Below are 19,984 nucleotides of genomic sequence, written 5' to 3'. Positions count from 1 at the left end.
GAAAAAAAAGGTGGGGGGAGCTGGCTTGGGGGTTTTTAACAAAGACACCACTCCCGTTCCTGCGCCTGGCTTGTAGGTATGTAGGTAGACCTGGGCAGAGCTGCTTTTGAAAGCAGTTTAAAACTGATGAGCAGGCTTTCTAGCCCTTTCTGTGCTAAAATAGCTTCCAGAAAAATGTCTATTATGTCTCTTTGCGGGTTTTTTTTTTCTTTTCCTTTTCCATCCCTGCCTTTTGGAAACCACAGAAGTAGCTCTTTATCTTTAAAAATGTGCCTAGCCAGCACCAGAGTAAAGCTGCCGGCGGAGTTCTCAGAGCAAGGCTCCTGTGTGTGCCCTGAGGGAGGCTAGGCCAGGCAGATGCCCACACCAGGAGTGCTGGCACCCTGTAAGGTTGGATACCTTCCGATCTAGGTCCCTGCACTAACCTGCCATTGAGGGTGCTTGGACCAGACGATATAACCTCCACTGACACCAGCCACAGGCCCTGCCGAGGATGGGCACCTCTAGCCCCTCTGCTCAGACCCCTAGCCATTGCTCCTCTCGACTCCTGCCCAGCTGATGCTTGCTCATTGACTGGGCTTTGCCAGAGTAGGACCATCACAGCGGGCAAACTCTGAAAAGAATAGATAAAGGCCCGAGTCTCCTGTAACCTGGGCCCCACGCTCTGACTACACGATCCTCATTATGGGGTTAGAGCCTGAAACAGAGCCAGGGACCAACCTGACAGTCAGCTCGGGGGAACTGGCTGTGGGAACGGCCATCAAAAGGACCTGGAGATGGTTCTCCTTCTGAGCTCAGCGGCACTCTCTCAATAGCCCACAGCCCTGACAGTCATCTTAAACCTCCCCAGAGACCTTGAACCAGAAGCACCCAGCTGAGCCATGCCAAAATCCTGAACTGGCAGGGAGAGGTTTGTGTTGGCTTTAAAAACAAACAAACAAACAAACAAACAAACAAATAAATAAAAGAACCTGGCTTGTGAGTGTGCATTCTCTTATTAAATAGTCTTATTAAAATATGTTGCTCTGCAGGCATCTCTGTGTGTAGTGTATGTGCAGGCATGCATGCACTCATGTTTATACATGTACGGGAGCATCCCTGTGTGAGGTCGGAAAGCCATGCCCACTTCCCCCTTCATCTTATTCAATGAGGCAGGATTTCTCAGTCAAGCCCAGAGCTCACCCATATGGCTTATCTCACTAGTCTGCTTGTTTGGGGAATCCGCAGTCTCTACCTTCAGGGGCTAAAATTCTAGGCGGGGCAACCATGCCCATTCAAGTTTTTTTTTTTGTTTTTTTGTTTTTTTGTTTTTTGTTTGTTTGTTTGTTTGTTTGTTTTTTGGTTTATTGTGGATTTTTTCGAGACAGGGTTTCCTCACTCCTGGAGCTCACTCTGTAGACCAGGCTGGCCTTGAACTCAGAAATCTGCCTGCCTCTGCCTCCCAGAATACTGAGATTACAGGGGTGCGCCACCACCGCCAGGCCCATTCAACTTTTATATAGGTTCTGGGGACCTGAACTCCTGTCCTCTTGCTTGCATGCTAAGCACTGAGCCATGTCACCAGCTCTGTTTTTGTGACACTGTGGTACTGGGGCACTTAGTAAATCTACAACCAGCTACGTCTCCAGTCTTCCGCCACCAAGGTCTCATTTAAATGCCCATATTAGCCTAGGACTTGTATTCTTAATGACTATGTAGTTCTAACTCTTTATAAACACGGGACTTGGGTCTCCTTGCGTATTCTCCTGTGTTTCTATGCTGTGTCTTCACAGGCACCTCCTTTTCTTCCATTTTTAACTGCCCCATAGTACAGATCTGTTTCAACCCAGCCTAGACACCCCCGGGTATAGGCGCCCTCTACCTGCCTAACAGCTGGGGCAGGCAGTGCTCTTCATATCATGCTTCTAGGTCAGTACTGCGCACACAATAGAGACCTTGAAATGCACTCTGACTCTCTGGAGGTGGCGGGAGCTGACAAACTCTGGGGTGCTGCTGGTCCAGGTACCCCGTGGGCACTATAGCCCGAGGCATCAACAGCACAAACTTTGCCAGACAGGCAGTGGTTCAAAGTCTAGCTTCATCACTGTCCGGCTGGAGAGGCCTTGACCTCAGAGAGGAAGAAGCACTTTCTGAGAGTCACAGAATAAAGTGCAGCTACTTAGAGCCAAGTTGGGTGTGGCAGTGCAGAACTGTAGCCCTAGCATTTAGGAGATGGATGTGGGGGACTCAGTCTCAGCTACACAAGGAGCTTGAGGCTTAGTTTGTGCTAAGTAAGAACTTGTCAAAAGAAAGAAGGAAGGAAGAGAGGGAGGGAAGGAGAGAGGAGGGGAGGGTGAATGGATTGGTTAGAGACATTGACAGAACTCTTGTTCCGGCCCAATCTAGAGTCCTCAAACTATAGCCAAACCTACCCTCCTGTGTGTTGAGTCTGGGCACACTTGCACGCACCCACCTCTGTAAGCGGCATGTCTAATGAATGGCATAAGTCCCTTCATAGATCCACTGGTGAGAGAAATCCTCATTGGCATCTGAACCAGTGGGCCTGTGGGAGTGGCTGTCTCTCTCACACACTCACCAGCCCTTAGCTCAGCTCTTCCTAGAGGCCGTGTGTCCAGAAAGTCACAGGTTAGAAGGGAGGCAGCCACTGAGCAAGTGAAACTGAGAATCTCAACCCCTGTGTGTGTGAAGCACACGTCGGTAAGCCCTGCTCAACGCAGCCCCGACCACACATGACCATGGACTCCGTTTCTCTGAGGAAACCAAAGCACTGTAGGTTGTGTAATTGTCCTGTGGAGAGGTGCTTGTGGGTGACTATGACTATATGTGCGTGTGTGCAAATGTGCTCATATTTGTGCACAAGTGTTTCTCTATATAGGTGTGTGTGTGCATGTGTGTGTGTGTCCATGTGCATGCGTGCACCTGGCCTAGAGAAACTTCTACAAACATCCTCAAATATTCTATCAGCCAGACCTTCCAAGTCTATAGTACATCATCACCAAACCCCATTACACACATACACAGACTTAGGGACAACTGTGATCTGAACATCTCTTAAAGCTCTGTTCATATAGATGGACATATAGTCCACAGCCCAGTGCTGTCAGGAAGCTCTGGGGAAGCTCATGTTGTCTGCTTCCCTGGGGCAAGCCATTGCTGGAGCCATGTCAGACCTCACAGACCTCACATCAGGTAGCTAAACAAAATCTCCCTCCCAGGAGGTTAGGCAAACTGTATGAGCGAGTCCAGCCTGGCTCCCAGTGGGAACACATTACCCAAGATATAAATGACCAAGCCTTTCCCTTCCATATTATGGCCAGGATCTACACATAGAGACACCTGAATGAAACTTGAAGGGCAAGTTTCTCTTAAAAGCGTCACTTCTCACACCTCCTGATAGCACACCTGAAGCACCAGGTAGGTGTTGCTGAACAGAGGTACACTGAAGCATTTATTTCCTACCCCAAACAGACCTTTAACTTGTGTTTGTCTCAAATCTATATATTCTTCCCTTCCAGATGACCGTGAATGCAAAGTGGACTTCAGTGACACCTGAGGTAGGAAGGTAGTATGTGACACCCCTCTGTAGACATTAGCAGGGACATGTGACCCAGCATGGAAAGTCAGATTAGATGACAAAGGCTGTGGACTTGGCTTCATGGTTAAGAACTCCTGCAACACAAACCTGACAACTTGAGTTCAAATCTCCAGACCCCATGTAAATGTGTGAGTGTCATCCTAGTATACTAGGGATGAGACACAGAGACAGGAGACTTTGGAAGCTTAAAAGCCAGTGATCCTGGTTCACACAGCGGCAAAGTGGTCCTGTCCCACATGAGGTGCAAAGACAGGGGATGCTAACTGAAAGGTGTCCTCCAACCTCCGCAAATGCAATGTGATGCTCACATTCCCCCAAACACAAACAAGCACAAACACAGCGATACATCACACACACACACACACACACACACACACAAATGCACATGCACACGCACGCATGAATGCCAAAGACCTTGATTAAAGACCCATGACAGGACAACACAGCAAAGTGTTCTTTACCACTAACCATCACCGGCATCCTTGTGGACAGGACCACTGGAGCATCCAGAGGACAAATGATTGAAAGAACCCAAGAAGAGGGCCAGGCGGTGGTGGCGCACGGCTTTAATCCCAGTACTTAGGAGGCAGAGGCAGGCATATTTCTGAGTTTGAGACCAGCCTGGTCTACAGAGTGAGTTCTGGGACAGCTACACAGAGAAACCCTGTCTTGGAAAAAAAAAAGCAAACCAAAAACCAAAAGAAAGAACCCAAGAAGAACCCAAGAAGAACCCAAGAAGAGTGTTACCCCATGTTTCACTTGCTAATCAAGAAAATGTAATTTGGTGCCTTTACTTATATATGATTTAGCAAAATACTATAAATGTTCTCCATCTAAAAGAGACAACCATAAGAATACAATGTCTTGACTATGTGGTTCCTTTCTATTGACACACAGGAGACCAACAGAAAAGTTAGCAAATCACCAGCAAACCATCAATAAAACTTCACAGTGTGTGTATCTACAACCAGCTCAAGGGAAGAAAGAGAATCTCCTAGCCACCCCTGCCTCCTGACCCTCAAAGTCCCTTTGTCCTTACAAACCCTGTCGTAGTCAGGGTTTTACTTCTGTGAACAGACACCATCACCAAGGCAACTCTTAGACAACATTTAACTGGGACTGGTTTACAGGTTCAGAGGTTCAGTCCATTATCATCAAGGTGGGAGCATGGTAGCATCCAGGCAGGTATGGTGCAGGAGGAGCTGAGAGTTCTACATCTTCATCTGAAGGCTGCTAGGAGAGTACTGGCTCCCAGGCAGCTAGGATGAGGGTCTTAAAGCCCACGCCCACAGAGACACACCTACTCCAACAGGGCCACTCCTTCTAATATCACCACTCCCTGGGTCGAGCATATACAAACCAACACAGACCAGCTAAGGCAGTGGTTCTCAAACTGTGTGTCACATCCTTTTGGGGATGGGGTTGTTTGCCCCTTTCACAGGGGTGGTCACCTAAGACCATTGAAAAACACAGATATTTACATTATGGTTCATAACAGTAGCACAATTACAGTTATCAAGTAGCAATGAAAATAATTTTATGGTTGGGGGTCACCACAGCCGCAGGATCCCAGTGCTAAAGGGTCCCAGTGCTAGAAAGGCTGAGAACCAGAGCTCTAAGGAGAACCAGAGTTCACTTTTCCACGACCCTGGATAAGTTCGCGTGCTCTGTGTCAGTGGCCTCCACCAGGATGATCTGTTTTGTCATCTGGCTCTGGCCCTATTTGCTCAATGTGCTTCTGACAGCCAACCATAGTATTGCATATTGTCACAACCATTCATTGCCATCGCTGCAAATCATGTCCTGGGCAGACTAGTCTTCCTGTCATTCACCCAGCCTCCCCACAATAGATGTTTGGATTATTGCCAGTTTTGTACTTTAATTTTAATTTATTTTAGGTTGTTTTGTTTTGTTGTTTTATTTTGTTTTACATTGCCTGGGACTGAGCCCAGGGTCTCCTGCACACCAGATGAATGTTCTCTCATGAAGCAGCAGTCCTCTACCCTTTCCTAATTCTGATTTTGTGACAGGACCTTCAAGTTCCGTTTTCTTGGAGGAATTTAACTAGAGCCACTTCATGGTGCAAAGCAAAACGTCCTACATGGCAGCCACTCATAAGGACACCTCAGTCCTCCTCAGCTCAGCTATGACTCCTCTTTAAAATGCCCAAGCTGGCCTTGAACTTTCAATCCTCCTGCCTCAGTCACCCAAGTAGCTGGGATTTCAGCCATGTACCACCAAGCCCAATCAATCACCTTTGTGCCTTTACGAGAAACGTTGCTGTGGACAGGACATTCTTGATGCACCTTTTGGTGACCTCAGGGATGCGCTTGTAGAGCTGAACTGCTGGCCACAGGGCTACACGCTGAGCCATTGATACTGAGAAAGGATTTTCTAAAGTGGTTGTACCAGTTGACACAGCACTGCCTAAGCATGTCAGGTCCTCCAGATTTTTGTACTTTCTGTCTTTTCTCTATTTTTGGTGTGTGTGTGTGTGTGTGTGTGTGTGTGTGTGTGTGTGTGTGGTGTGTGTGTGTGGTGTGTGTGTGTGTGGTATGTGTGTGTGTGTGTGGTGTGTGTGTGTGTGTGTGGTGTGTCTGCACACGCAGGAATTTATAAACTTTAAAATGCCCCTTTTGCCTTTCTTGGCTGTTCTGTTGTGTCCTTCAATAACTGCTTGCTGGGTAGCATCAAGGTTAAAACTACTCAACGGTCACTCATGACACAAACGTATCCAGCAGCAAAGTCTGTCATGTTCTCAGCACAGTGGACAGCTGAGAGTAACGCAGAGTCAAGTCTCAAGTCCCCTGAGCCTCTCCGAGCTCTTTAAAGTGTATTTCTTATGGGACCAGCCCATCTCATGATGCAAAGTAGAACTGCCTCTCAGACCTCCTGCCCCATCCTTCCCAGCATGCTCTAGACTCCTCTGTAGGACCCAGACCCTATTCCCTTTCTAGTTCCCCAACTCCCCAGTCCTGTGAGTCACCTTCCTCACATCATGCTAGCTGCCCATAGGTGTTCATAAGCATAGATTCTGCCATGAAGCAAACAGATGCACTTCTGCAGCCCGGGGCACTACTCTGGCTTAAGGGTCTCAGAGCTGAATTTCTGTTTACCCCGAACATAAGCTTTAATAAGTCACCATGCCGCAGTCCTAGCAAAAACATCCAAAAGAGAGGAGCAAACTCTCCCCTGCCTCCCTCACTGCTGCTCATGTCTAAACTGCAAATTAGCTTTATCCGAGGAGAGGGCTCACTACAGGCACACACGAGCAAGCTATCCCAGATTGCTTTGCGGGTCTCTTTAACTACTCTACAGGCTAAATATTAATACTCCTATTTCACAGAAGGGCAAAGTGAGACCAAACGAGGCCAATGAACCCGGTCAAGGTCACACATGCAGAACTGGGAAGCCACGGGAGCACACAGGATAGACTGCCCACTGGGCTCCACCCTTTCTGGGGAGTTGACAGGAGAGAAACACCAGGCCTGGCTGAGGCACAACCTCACTCCTGGGCCTTCCTTCCCATCAGAGCCTCTGGCTTGGAGTGTATGAAAGGCAGATCCACTATAAGTGCCCTTGTGAGTTGTGAGACAGAAATCTAGGCAGACCAGGCAGTCACGTGGCAGAGGTAGGAAGGGGCGCATATCTCCAGTGGGCTAGAAAAGATCAGGAGGCATCTTTTACTAGTTTTGTGATTTTTCTAGGGACTTCCTTGGCACATCTGAAAGCAAGATAATTTCACTAAAATCTTTCTTTTTTTTTTTTTCTACTAAAATCTTTCTAATTTCAATGCCTATCCTGATCTGATTTTCACGAAATAAGTGAGCACCCTTGGCTCATCTTCCTGATGCCCGATCTGGACCTATTTGGGGCAGCTGCAACCTCAGCAGCATGGGAACTTTACTAATACTCCCCTCTAACCTCTGTCTGCTGTGTGCCCAGACGCTGGAATATACTCTCTGGGTACCAATGCATCTTAGTTACTCTTATCCACATCCCCCTGAGCGACTTCTAAAGATGCAGTGGAGTCTTGGAAAACCCAGTTAATTTATCAAAGCCCACAGTTTTCATGTTAGCACCCTGATGAGCCCATCTCACCAACATTTCTTACTGTCGTCTCACTTGACTTGACAACAGTCTCAAAGCCATTGACTGATCTCATGTACGGGTCTTTTCTGAATTGGTATGACTTAGACACATATTGAAGGACCTACCAGCAGGACAGACAGACATTGTCCCTCCTGGTTATTTCTGGCCATGTAGTAGAGGAAGAAAATCTCCAGGTGACAGGAGATAACCTGGAAAGTTCCTCAGAGGTGCCCACTCACAGATATAGAAGACTAGGGCCTGGGGAGAGCAAACCACCTGACCCGTGGCACAGAGCGAGAGAGGCTACACAGAGATTAGACCCAGGCTCCTCAGCCTGCAGAAGCTTAGAGGCCAATGCCATTCTAGGTGGTTGCTATATGTGGCCATGTTTCTCTTGTTCATAGGGTCAGCTCACACACAGCAGTGAGCACGTGTATATATCCAGGAGCTCTTTAAAAAGAGCCAGGTAAAAAGCCAGGCCCTACATACAGGGCATAGTCATTTTGAGATGGGATGGGAGAGGGGGAGGGGCTCCGTTTTATGAAAACCCTTGGAATTACATTACCAAGCCACTGCCAGCCCCTCCCCCACCCACCCCACCTCCTTTCATTGTTTCCACCCCCATTTTGAAAGAGTGAATGCTTCCTGGGATTCAATTTTGCTTGTAATAGTTGGAAGGAAACAAACTATAGGCTGTAAACACTGACTGCATTGTATGAGAAATATCTTTATGACGGGGAGCCTAGATGAATATAGCCCAAGTCCCCCCACTAAACAGGTCCCCTAATGTCTCCTATTGAGACATCTCACAGGCAGGAATCTAGAGCATTAATGTAAATGTATTTTTAGCCACCGGGATGCAAAATTAAGACTGGAGAGATGTAAGTACCAGCTCTCTGCAGTTTTCTTCAATGAATCCTGGAGACTCATGCATTTTTCTGAGCCTGTGCTTTGGAAGGGTATGTGCACATCAGCTCCCTGTGACACGCACTCCATTTTCTCCCTGTACATAGGGTGGGGCCTCACTTCCTCCCTGCATTTTACTCTCCAGCTGGGAGATGACATTAAATTTCATCAGATCCAAAGCAAATCTACGGTCTGGAAGCCTTTTTCCTTTCGGGGCCCCTCATATTTATTCAGAATTCATGAATCATGTTCCAATAACACAGCCGTAATTATTTTTAAAGTGTGATGCTTGTGGCTTCAACAGGAAATGGTTGCAAAAGCCCTTTTCTCTTTGATTGTTTGTAATCTCGGGCGTAATCGCAGCCGTTGCCTTCCCTGCACCGCAGCGGGTGAAACACAATTTCATTTTAATCTGAATCGCGAGCCTTCACCCCAGTTTTAATTAAAGCAGTAAGAGCCGTGTCATCTTTGCCCTTTGCAATGTACACAGACTCGGAAGCCAGAGTGACTAAGCGTACAGCCTCAGAGTTCAACCCTGGCGGGAGGGCCTCCTGCCTACCCGGGCATTTACTGGGAAGTGGTTTGGCTTCACAAAACCTCAACCACGGAGGCGTTTTCCTCACCTGTTAGATGGCGGACAGCTGTGCCTAACTAACAGGGTAGTGTGTAAAGAAGACCTTTGACTCCAGTGCCTAAGCCCAGGAACACTCATCAAATGTTAAATACTATTGCCATCAATAATTTTTAATGTTTTTGTGTATGTGTGTGTGTGTGTGTGTGAGACTATTTTGCCATCACATATGGCTTTACACCACCTGCATGCCTGGTGCCCTCATCATAAGAAGGTAAGGACATCAAATTCTGTGCAACTGGAGTTACAGATGGCTGTGAGCCATCTTGTAGGTGCTGGGACTTGAACCAGAAATCCTCCGCAAGAGCAACCAAGAGCTCTTAACTGCTGAGCCTTTTCTCTAGTCCATTTTCTGTGTGTGTGTGTATGTGTGTGTGTGTGTGTGTAGGGGGGATGTCAAACACCACACCCTCTCCTGATTATTAATGGGAAAACCGAGGCTCAGCAAGAAAACAATATAGGCAAAAGGAACTATGTGACACAAAAACTTTAGATCACAGTTTCTGCCTTTTTCTGCCTATACTGGGCATCCTACACTGCCCCCTACTGGAAGGAGGCTTCTAATACATAGCTATGAGGACCAGTCTACACTCTGCAACAATGTATAAAATATGTTTTCCTGAAGGACTCTGCTGGAATGTGCCATCAAGCCTTGGGATTTGTTTTCAGCCAGATAGATGAAAAAAATAGAAACTTTGGTTTTTCTTTTGTGCATTTTCTTTCCGTAAAGGATTGGCTCAGATCTCCTTCCCTTCTGCGCTGTGGTTTTGAATTGATTTCTCGTAAGTCTTTATGGATTAAGGAAGTTGGTCCTCAACTGCGAGTATTCTTGCCCAGTTTCCCACCTGCATCTCCACTCTGGTGTTCTGGTATTCTCATTTCAAGTAAGTTTGTGATCTAGTTTTTTTTTTTAAAACCTTTTCTTCTAGTTTCCAATAGAAGTGTCTTCCTTCTCCAAAATGGAAAGTGTATTAAAGGTGGCTTTATTTGTTCACTTATGATTTCTCTCGGTTGATTTAAATCTTTAATTGATTAAAAATCTGCCTTTAAATTTTTCAGGACAGTTTTGTGTCGCCCAGGCTGACCTTGAATTGCTATTCAGCTGAATACTACCTTGAATGTATAATCCTCTTTCCTCTGCCTCCAGAGTTCTGTGCTACTCTGCCTGATTTTAATGTTATCATCTCTGGGCAGGAAGGGGCTGTGGATTCAACACCATCTTTTGCTAATCTTTCTTCCTCAAAACGCTCTGCCTATGGCTTCTAAGGCTCTATGGAAGGCCACAGAAAGACTCTATGTCAAAACAAAAATGGCGGGTGCACTCTCTTTTCCTAAGTTTCACTTATCCTCTTGTGGCTTTGATCCACAGGCTGAGAATTCAGTTTACACGATGGCTCCAGACTTAGACAGCCACCTAACTGCTTTTAAAGGGGCCTCTCAAATATCAAATGCCCAAAGTCCCATCTCCTCAAGCCTGCCCTTCCCCAAGGCAGAAGGTGGCACAGTCAGGCTACACCCTGGGAGTCGCTCATCTCTCTTCCTCCCTTCTTTCTCTGCATCTGGAAGTCTCAAAATCAGATAGCTTGATTTCCAAAATCATGTCTCAGACCATCCATGTGTCTCCATTTCTTCTGTGTCTAGTATAATCAAGGATCTTTCATTTGCCTAAAGTATACCCGACCTCAGTCTCCCTGTGTCCACTCCTGCTACTGAGAGCTTTAGCAAACCTCATGTCATCAATCTCAACCCATTTGCCCCGTTTCTGTCTCCTCTGTCTCTCTTTCTCTCTCTATCTCTGTCTCTCTCTTTCCTTCTCAGAGGCATGTATACACATACACGTGTATTCGTGAGTGCCTGAGTGTGCACACCAATTTTTAGGAAAACCCCTAAGAACTTTTGTGTAAATCTTATTTATAACCATAAAATCGGAAAACTACCCACATCCAGAAAGGCACAGTGACGCACTACCATTTGCAGTACCTGGAAGGGACAGACATTATTTGTTGGGCCAAGATGTCTAGGGGATTCCCACAGAGGAAGCGATGCTTGCATTGACACAGAGTTGACCAGACGCTCATCTTGTGTGGCCAGAACATTATTTACGGGAATAAGACAATAGAGATAAGTCATGGCTGGCTTCTCTGAACACTGGGGTTTGCGTAGGTTCTTAGTCTAGATTCACCCAAAGTCAGCCTGAGATGAGACGTCTCTGAGAGACTCGGCGCGGGAAGGAGTGTGGAGCTTAGAGAATGAGTAAAAGGGAAGGTTGTAGTCTGGCCCAAATACAGCCTCCATGCCGGTTACATGGGGAGGGGGAGCGCATCTGCAGAGTGACCCATTTGTCCGTCAGAGGCTAATTTTCTAGGTAAGTCAGCAGTCAACGGCCACAGCAGCTGGACCTGGGTACCTTAGATTGTTGAAGGGACTCTGATACAGTGTCAGCAGGACCCATAACTCTGCCTCATTTACTTCTCCCAGGATCCCAAGGGGCAGGTGTCACTCTTCCTATTAGAAGGAAGCTTAACATCCCTTGCATAGAGACATCTGACCCATACTGGGCACAGGGGAGCTAGGATCACGAGTCCAGGTCTGTGAGAGCTTTAGCCTTTTCCAGATAGACTCCCCTTCTTCCCAGATTATACAGCCCAGACATACAGATCCCTGTAGCTCTGGGTCTGCTCTCAGTCAGGAGAGAACTGGTCTCTATCAGGTCAAGTCCTAAGATTGCTGCTTGAAGCATATTAGAAGCTAGGGTTTGCTAGAAATGGCTTCCGGCTCAGATCCAAGGCCTTTGAATCGTAAGGTGCCCAGTGAATCTTGCTGCTTGGTTGGACCTGGATGCAAACATACTTATAAGATATATAACATCTTCTGGTCTCCAAGACTTTCATTTTTTCATATTCACATGAGTCCTACATTAACTGGGGCAGTACATTTCCTACAGCTGATAAGACAACACCCTGTGAAAGGAAGTGTGTGTGTGTGTGTGTGTGTGTGTGTGTGTGTGTGTGTAAGCACACATATAGACTCCAGGGAAAAGAGAGAAATTCCTGGCCATCTCTTGCCATTAAAGAAAGGCTGGAGGCCAGCATCCTGAGGAGCCTGAGTTAACTCATTAGCAAGGTCAGCATAAGCTTCATATCCTCTGTTTCCCACATGGCCATTTATAAAAGGACTCCAGTATCTTATAGTTTTCTTTTCAAGAGCTGGCTTCTTGTTCCCGTTGCTTGACTCTATACTTTTTGTGTCTAGCTTGGACCAATGGAAGGAGCTGATAGACCAGTACCATGTCTGGACAGCTTCTGGATTTGCTTCTGGATTTGCTACTCTGGGAACATGTCCTCTACCATTTGAATAGCCGCAGACTACTAATACAACCACAAAGTACCGACATATTTGTAGTTTTAGCTACTGTATTGTGAGGTCCTTGTTTTGCAGAAAGGAAAAGATATACTATGAGAAATTTTCAAGGCTACATTTGCCAAGTTGTTGATATTAAATTTGGCTTATGCAACTGGCTGAACTTACTCTCACAGGATTCTAATTACCACCACTACTACCACTACTAATTACCACTACTACTATTATTATTAATTATTAATCATTTATTATTATTATCATTATATAGAATATTGATGTGTATGCACTAGGTAACCAATACTAGTCTCAAACTTAACTATCTTCCTGCCTCAGCCTCCAAGTGCTGGGAGCTCAGGCGGGTATCACTATACCCAGATCCTCATGTCTCTTTTATGTTAGGCAGACCCTTTGGTGACAGCAAAAAGATCTAGAAGAATTCATGAGAAGTCTAACTATCCTGCTCTCCTGTTAGGGACAGTGAGGTTCAAAGGATAAACAAAGAGGTCAAGTTCACATATCACACCAGAATTCCTGCAGTGCTTTCTGGGTTACACCCTCAACTCCGTGGAGGATGTGGAGTTCAGGGACCACAGCCTTCTGCTACGGAGATCAAGGTCTTGTGTGGAGATCAGGCACCATCTAAGGTATCACAAATGTGGCAGATGACCACACACAGTGACAAGAGACAGAAATGAAGACAAACTGGTGCCATGGGAGACAACCCTGGCCCCAGCTCAGAACTGGAAGTCACAAAGAGCTCTCTAAGGAAGTGAGAGGTTGGTTTTGACTTCAGAGTGTAGCCTGCTCCAAAGATCAGTGTGGACTTGGGATGAATCACAGAGGCTCAGAGAAAGCTTGGACCTCCTGGGATGACAAACTGATTCTGGACAACCGAGCCTTGTCACCAGGACACCTCCAGGACCTGGAGTCTTGCTCCCCATTCCTGCAGGCTGGCACACGATACAGCAACAGTAACAGCAGCTTTGTGATGGCAGCAGCATATTGCTCACATAGGGAAGGCCAGAGAAGGGGTGGGGCAAGGCTCCCCAGGATCAGCATCCTTGCCACTTGGACTGCATCATCTACCTCACTAGCAGAGTTCTCCATGGGCCACAGGCCCACATCTTACTCATTGATGGCTGCATGGGGCCTGCCACAGAATAAGGCACAGTGCCTATGCCTGTGAGTTAATAGGCTTGTTGTGATAGGCCAGAAGATGTGAGCCTATCATGATGGCTGGGTGGGATGGGGAGGGGGGACCCAATTTTAGTTGCTAAGACAGAAGGCAGAAGTAAGAGCAGGGCCAGGTTTGCTCTACAGCTCTTCAAGGTCCCCAGCAGCTGGGAAAACCCTTGGTCCCATCCAGCATCATTAGCTGTTGCCATCCTGCAGGCTCTCCTGCCTTAGGGTACCATTCTCTCTGTTGTCACTGTCTACAGTAAGGACCCCCTTTTCTGGTCACCGTCTGTAGCGAGGATGCTTAACTGCTGTAGTGAAATGTTAACTTTCTCTTTTCTGTAGAAAATCTGATTCCGTCTATGGCCCCAGAGGTCTGGATTGCTGAAGAGGACCTTCCAGGATAACTTTGCCCTCTGCCCTTTGGGCCACACCCACAAGCCTCCTCAGTGACTTCAGATAACTGATTCCGTGTGAGTCTCTTCACTTGTGTGTAGACACTCTCCCTGGGTGTCCCCACAAGTGCTGAGTAGGAGGAAGGCAGTGGCAGAGACCATGCGACACCTGAACTCACTGTCATGAACATGAAACCTGTGCCTCGCACAGGAAATGTGGGCAACATGCTTGGAGTGCGTAAGTTCTCCATGGTGCCCACTGTAGGTCAAGAGTAGCCAAGGACTTCACTGACAGCTAGCACTGCAGTTCTGGTTTAACTGTCCCTCTGTAAGGACTCAACTGATATTTTGAACATGGAGAGAATAGTATTAGGCCATGCAACTGCAGCCCCACTACCTCAACACCAGCAGCATCTAGGCTCCACCAGTCCAAGGCTCAGACGCCCTCAGGGATGGGGCGGGGGCTGGGTACTCACCTGGCTGGTTGACAGGAGCTCTGGATTTCCGTCACTCATCCCCACGTAGGCACTGTCACCATCAAACTAGAACAAAGAGACAGAAGTGGTTCTCATTACAGTGTTCCTGGAGGGAACCAGACCTATGGCCCAAGGATGTCAGGGGACTCTGCTGAGCCAAAGGGGATTAGAGCCCAGGATAGGGAAGGCTGAGATCCAGCATGGCCGGTAGCCCCTGTCCTGCCACCCTTGAAAGCCCAGATCAGGACCATCAATCACACACAGGACAAAGACAGGCAGTGTCTTCTGCTGTTGGCACTTGTCTGTCGGCTGTCACAGCAGGCTACCTTGACAGGCACTGAGCTGCCCACCCCTGCCAGTATACAAATGCCTCTTCTATGCAACGTGACTGAGGCAATCAGCTGAAGCTGGACCCCCACGTGCCAGGGAAGGACCTTGAGGTGCATTGGCTTGGATCAATGACAGCCTGCCTCAGAGAAGCCCTCTACAACCTTCCTACCCTAAGTGGCTTTGTCTCTGCCTCCGACGGGGACCACAATCCTGTATTGGAGAATCTGCCTCTTCTGGAATCTGGAAGAACTGCCCGGCATGGGGAACAGGCACAGAGGGCGAGACATGGGCCCTGGCAGCAGCTACCCATGAGTGAGTGTCAGTCAGTGTCCCAACTTCTGAAACTCCTCATGTGTGAAACGAGGAGAGGACAGTGGTCCCCTCATCCTAGGATGGTTTAGGGCAGTTTTCTACACATGCCAGCAGATAGTTCCTTTTCCTGAAGAGAGGTATTTTTATAGCATTCCCCAGCGCCACAGAGACCGAGGCATGCACGCGCTTTTGAGTGAGCTCGGTTTGAGGGTTAACCTGTATGGACACTGGCCAGCGCTGAAGGAGAACCCTCACATCAGCTTCAGCCCATCACAGCTCTGAGACGTGAACTGCACACATGCACACAGGGGTCAGTCTCAGCATGAAGCAAGGGATGACGGCCTTCCACTGTCTACAACAACTAGCCATTGCTGTGACCTGCCCTTAGGGGACACAAGGAAGCACAGCCGTCTGAGCAAGATGGCCTCCACTGGGCCAGGGGCCAGAGTCTGGCGGGTTGCACCTGCTGAGGGCTACGTCTGCACTTATTTCGTCTTCCAAATTACAACACTCTGATTATTGTTTTGTGTCTCATTTTCTCTGATGGAAACACACCTTGAAAAGTCTCTATATATGAGAACATAATTGCTTCTGCCAGTCCCCAGAATCCCACAGTAAGAAGGTGACATGGACCCTCAATTATCTGAGCCTACAGCCTGATACACTCTCTCTCTTTCCCATTTCAACATGGCTGCATTAGTCACTGAACCGGGGTATGAGTTTCTCCGTGACACTAATTTTCATGAGTACAGTTGTGCAGAGGCATGATGTAGAACTCCACGCTCCCTCGGCCGTGTAGATGTCTGTCCAAGCCCTTCCCTCAGAACTGTGTGCAGCAGCCTTCCAGGAGGCAAGTCCCACCTCTGTGGGCTCAGAGAGCCAACCTCCCCCACTGCCACCTCCTCTCTTTTCCACAGCCTGTAACCTTCTAGCCCTCTATCATTCCTTCATTTGCCGCGGATGCTGCTCAGGCTGGCTTCCCCTCCACACAGGACTTCAAGCTGTGCTTAACCAGCGAGCTGAGTCATTTTTTGACAACAGCAACTAAACAGGGTAGTATAAGTTAATAATACATAACGGCATGGAACAAGAAACCAGACTGGACAATGTCCCCCTTTTTTTATATACAGTGGGCAAGTGACAAAAAAATGTGATGAATGAATGACTGTGCCTGAGTCATCCCGAGTGACATGCTTTCTACGAAGGATCTCAGTGGTCCAATGATCAGCATCCTTTCTCCCATTAAAAGCCAAGGAAACGTGAGGAGAGGGTAGGTCACGCCATGGGCAGGAGACCACACAGTGTCATCTTGTTTGGTTTGCCTGCTTCCTTCCCAATCATGCCCCAACCTCCCCGTACACAGGAACCAAGGCTTTTCTAGATCCTTCCATGCCATCAACATTTGGCCCAGGGCCCTAGACACAGCAGATGCTTGACAAGTGTGTTGGAGACTCGGGAGAGGGAAGAGTCGCCCAGAGTGGACAGTAGATGATGGCCTTACACAGGAAGCCCTGCTGGAGAGTTTGCCAAGAGGTTTCAGGGCAGTGAACTCCTGTGAGGTTACCAGAGAATCTCAGGAATAGACTCGTTCACTCATTCATGCATCTATGAACTCAAGTGATGTGTAGGAAAGAGCTGTCACAGTCTAGAGTGAAGTTTGCTTTGGCACAGAGGAAGGACTTGGTTCATGGACTGCTCCCTGAGAGCCTCACTCTGTTCCCTCTGCCTCAATCTGGAGAGTCTTGGCTATCTCACAGTGTTCTGAAGTACACTGGGCTGAACAGCTGTGAACAGGGACACTGGCTGTCTGCCCACCTCTGTCAAATCTGTACTGGGCAGAGACCTGGGATCCAGGGAGAAAGGGAGGGGTAGTCCCCAAGAACTTGGGGCGGCGGGGGGGGGGGGGGTGTCTTCCACTTCCTTGGCCTCCAGGAACAAGGGCTGAGGCTTCTTCCTGCTCTCCTCCTTGAGGAGGACCCTTTCTGGAAAAAAGAATGAATAAGCTAAGGAAAGGTCACAGAACTACCCGTTCCCTCAGAGAGAGCAGGGCCACCTTCCTTCACGTGTTCAAGTGTTCATAGACCAGCTGGAAAGTACTCGCATCTCCTCCACCATCCCGGGCATGCTGAAGTAAGCAGAGGGTACGGACACACACATGCCGCAAACCGGGCTTGTGTGGACCAGTGTCATGCACAACTCAACCACAGAGCACAGGTACAGGGTACATTCTCAGACTGGGAGAAGCTGGCACACAGTCCCCAAAACACACACAGGACAGGAGCGGATGCCAGATGCAGAAAAACTCCACGCACCTGCAAGTGTTTGCTGGAACTCACGTACGTGTGAACACAAGCACACATTTCATATTCCCAGAGACACACACTCAGTGACAGCCCACGGGTGGAAACCCTGTGCACACCTCACAGTTTCCCGGATGCCAAGAGTCATTGTTCACACTGCACAATCTCCTGTGTGCTTTAAAACGCGCAGAAGAAACACAGGGGGGACAACAGCCGAAGAATCGCTATGAGACGTCAGAACATCCTCTTACCGTTGCCTGGAATAGATTAATTTTCCCCCATTTCATATTCTAATTATAATCCCTTCTCTACTGCCATCTTCAGCCCTCATTACAGCTGGAAGATTGTTCTGCAAAAGCCAGGCCCTTCATCTTCTCTTCCCAAGAGTTTTGTCATGGAAATGAGTTTTGGATTCTGAAAGAACCCACTTTTTTTTCTTTTTTTTTTTCTTTGCAAATATCGAATGTGTAGGGATAACCCTTTCATGTCAGCCACCAGGGATAGGTTCCCAGACGCTTCTAAAGGGGCTGACTCGCTCCATACTGTGTGGCCGCCTCAGGGACAGGAGCTCTTAGGCCTCTATTGCAAAGCTACTCACCACCACCCCCAAACCTAAGCACATCGTGCTTCCCCCAAAGGATTGTTTTTATCTTAAAAGATACCTAACGAAAAAGCAGCCAACATGAAAAATGAGGATCCCTGATCTGACAGAGAGAGCCTAGCGCCATCTGTTCCACCGTAGGCAAGTTCCTTCCATGTAAGCCTTACCTTCCCCATTCTTCCGACCTACTGCCTATGACTCACAAGAGATAAAAATATCCATCTCTCACAGATGTGTGCTATGAGATGGAGACACATGGGAAGTGAGCAGATGAGAGAAGGGAGGAAAACAGTGGAGGGACTGATGCAGGAACAAATGAATGGGGAATGGGTGATAGACAGGTGGATCAGCAGAGGCGGGGCTGATAAAGGATGGGTGGATTAGTATAGGAGCTAATGAATGATGGATTAAGGCAGAGATTTAAGGATGGTGATTAATGGATGGATGGATGGATGGATGGATGGATGAATGAATGGATGGATGACTAGATGCAGTGACGAATGAATATATATGTATGTATAGATGGATGGAAGGAAGGATGGATGGATGTACATATGTATAAATGTATGTATGTATGTACATATGTATGTATGGGATGAAAGGAAGGAAGGATGCATTGATGTACATATGGATGGATGCATTGATGTACATATGGATGGATGCATGTATGTATGGAGGGATGGATGTATGGATATACATATGTATGTATGTATGTATGTATAAATGGATACATGTAGGTATGGATGGATGTGTGCATGCACAGATATAGATAGATGAAGAAACCAAAGAATGATGAGCAGATCAATGGATCCATAGATGTATGGATAGACAGATCTCATGATGATCAATTGATACAGAGTAATGAATGAATGATGGACAGGCAGCTACATGAGTGGATGGATGGATGAGTGGATGGATGGATGGGTGGCTAGTTGGAGGGGGATACATGGACTGATGACAGATAGCATAAATTTTGCTGCCCAACGGAAACAACATGAACCCTAACTGTGAGCCACACGTGCAATTTACATTTTCTAGCAGTTGTAATTTAAGAACAGTTGAGATTCGTTTGGATGATGTATTTTAACAAGTTAGCATATTTATAACGTGGTCTCAGCATACGAGCAACATTAAGCTATTTGTTGTTGATAAGGTAGTTCCTTAGTGAGGTGAAGGGATAACAAGGATGCTGCCTGCGTGTGTGTGTGTGTGTGTGTGTGTGTGTGTGTGTGTGTGTGTGTGTGTGATGAGGATGGGTAGATGGGGTTGGGGTGCGTGGATGAGTCAAGAGAGAGGGTGATGAATGAGTGGATACAATAAAATGGCTGAGTATGAAAAGGCAGGTATATGAAAATGATTGGGATGGCAGATAAGATAAACAAATTGAGGTGAGGGGGTCTAGGATGCATGAGATGTGGGTGGGTGTCTGGGTGCCTGGGAGGAAATAGACTCAGCCCATGAATGGATTGGTAGAGGGTTGGTAAGTGGGTCTGGTATTTCCTTCTCCCTCTGTCCTGTCCCAGAACAAGATTATGTCCTCACAGTTGCTGTGTCACCACCTCTCGGGCACTCGTCTTTAGCCAAGTCACCCCAATTTTCCCACTTGGCTCATGAGCATTTCAAATAAAATACCTCCACACTGACCTCATGGGCATGGACTGACTCTCTAGCACTCTCTAACCGTAACATATCACCATCACACGGGCCCAGCTCCATATCCCTTGGGGACTCTGACACAATCTTCCCCAATCTGATCACCCACAAAAGCACTCTGCTCAGTTCCTCTACTAATCTGGCATTGTCAGGCAGA

General features: G+C 47.5%; 1 protein-coding gene across 5 annotated transcripts in view; it reads right to left on the bottom strand.

Moving 5' to 3' along the window:
• Window positions 1-19,984, bottom strand: part of Tox2 (TOX high mobility group box family member 2) — a 120,063-nt gene that overhangs the window by 59,240 nt on the left and 40,839 nt on the right. For all 5 annotated transcript variants that reach the window (XM_052184197.1, XM_052184196.1, XM_052184195.1 and 2 more), the window contains exon 2: window positions 14,632-14,697. In XM_052184197.1, coding sequence (XP_052040157.1) covers window positions 14,632-14,697 — 66 coding nt within the window. The remainder of the gene's footprint in view (window positions 1-14,631; window positions 14,698-19,984) is intronic.

The sequence above is a fragment of the Apodemus sylvaticus genome, chromosome 5 (assembly GCF_947179515.1).
Source record: "Apodemus sylvaticus chromosome 5, mApoSyl1.1, whole genome shotgun sequence".
In the NCBI taxonomy this organism is placed as follows: domain Eukaryota; kingdom Metazoa; phylum Chordata; class Mammalia; order Rodentia; family Muridae; genus Apodemus; species Apodemus sylvaticus.
Note: the sequence above shows the minus strand (reverse complement) of the source record. Positions and strands in the feature narration are given on the sequence as shown.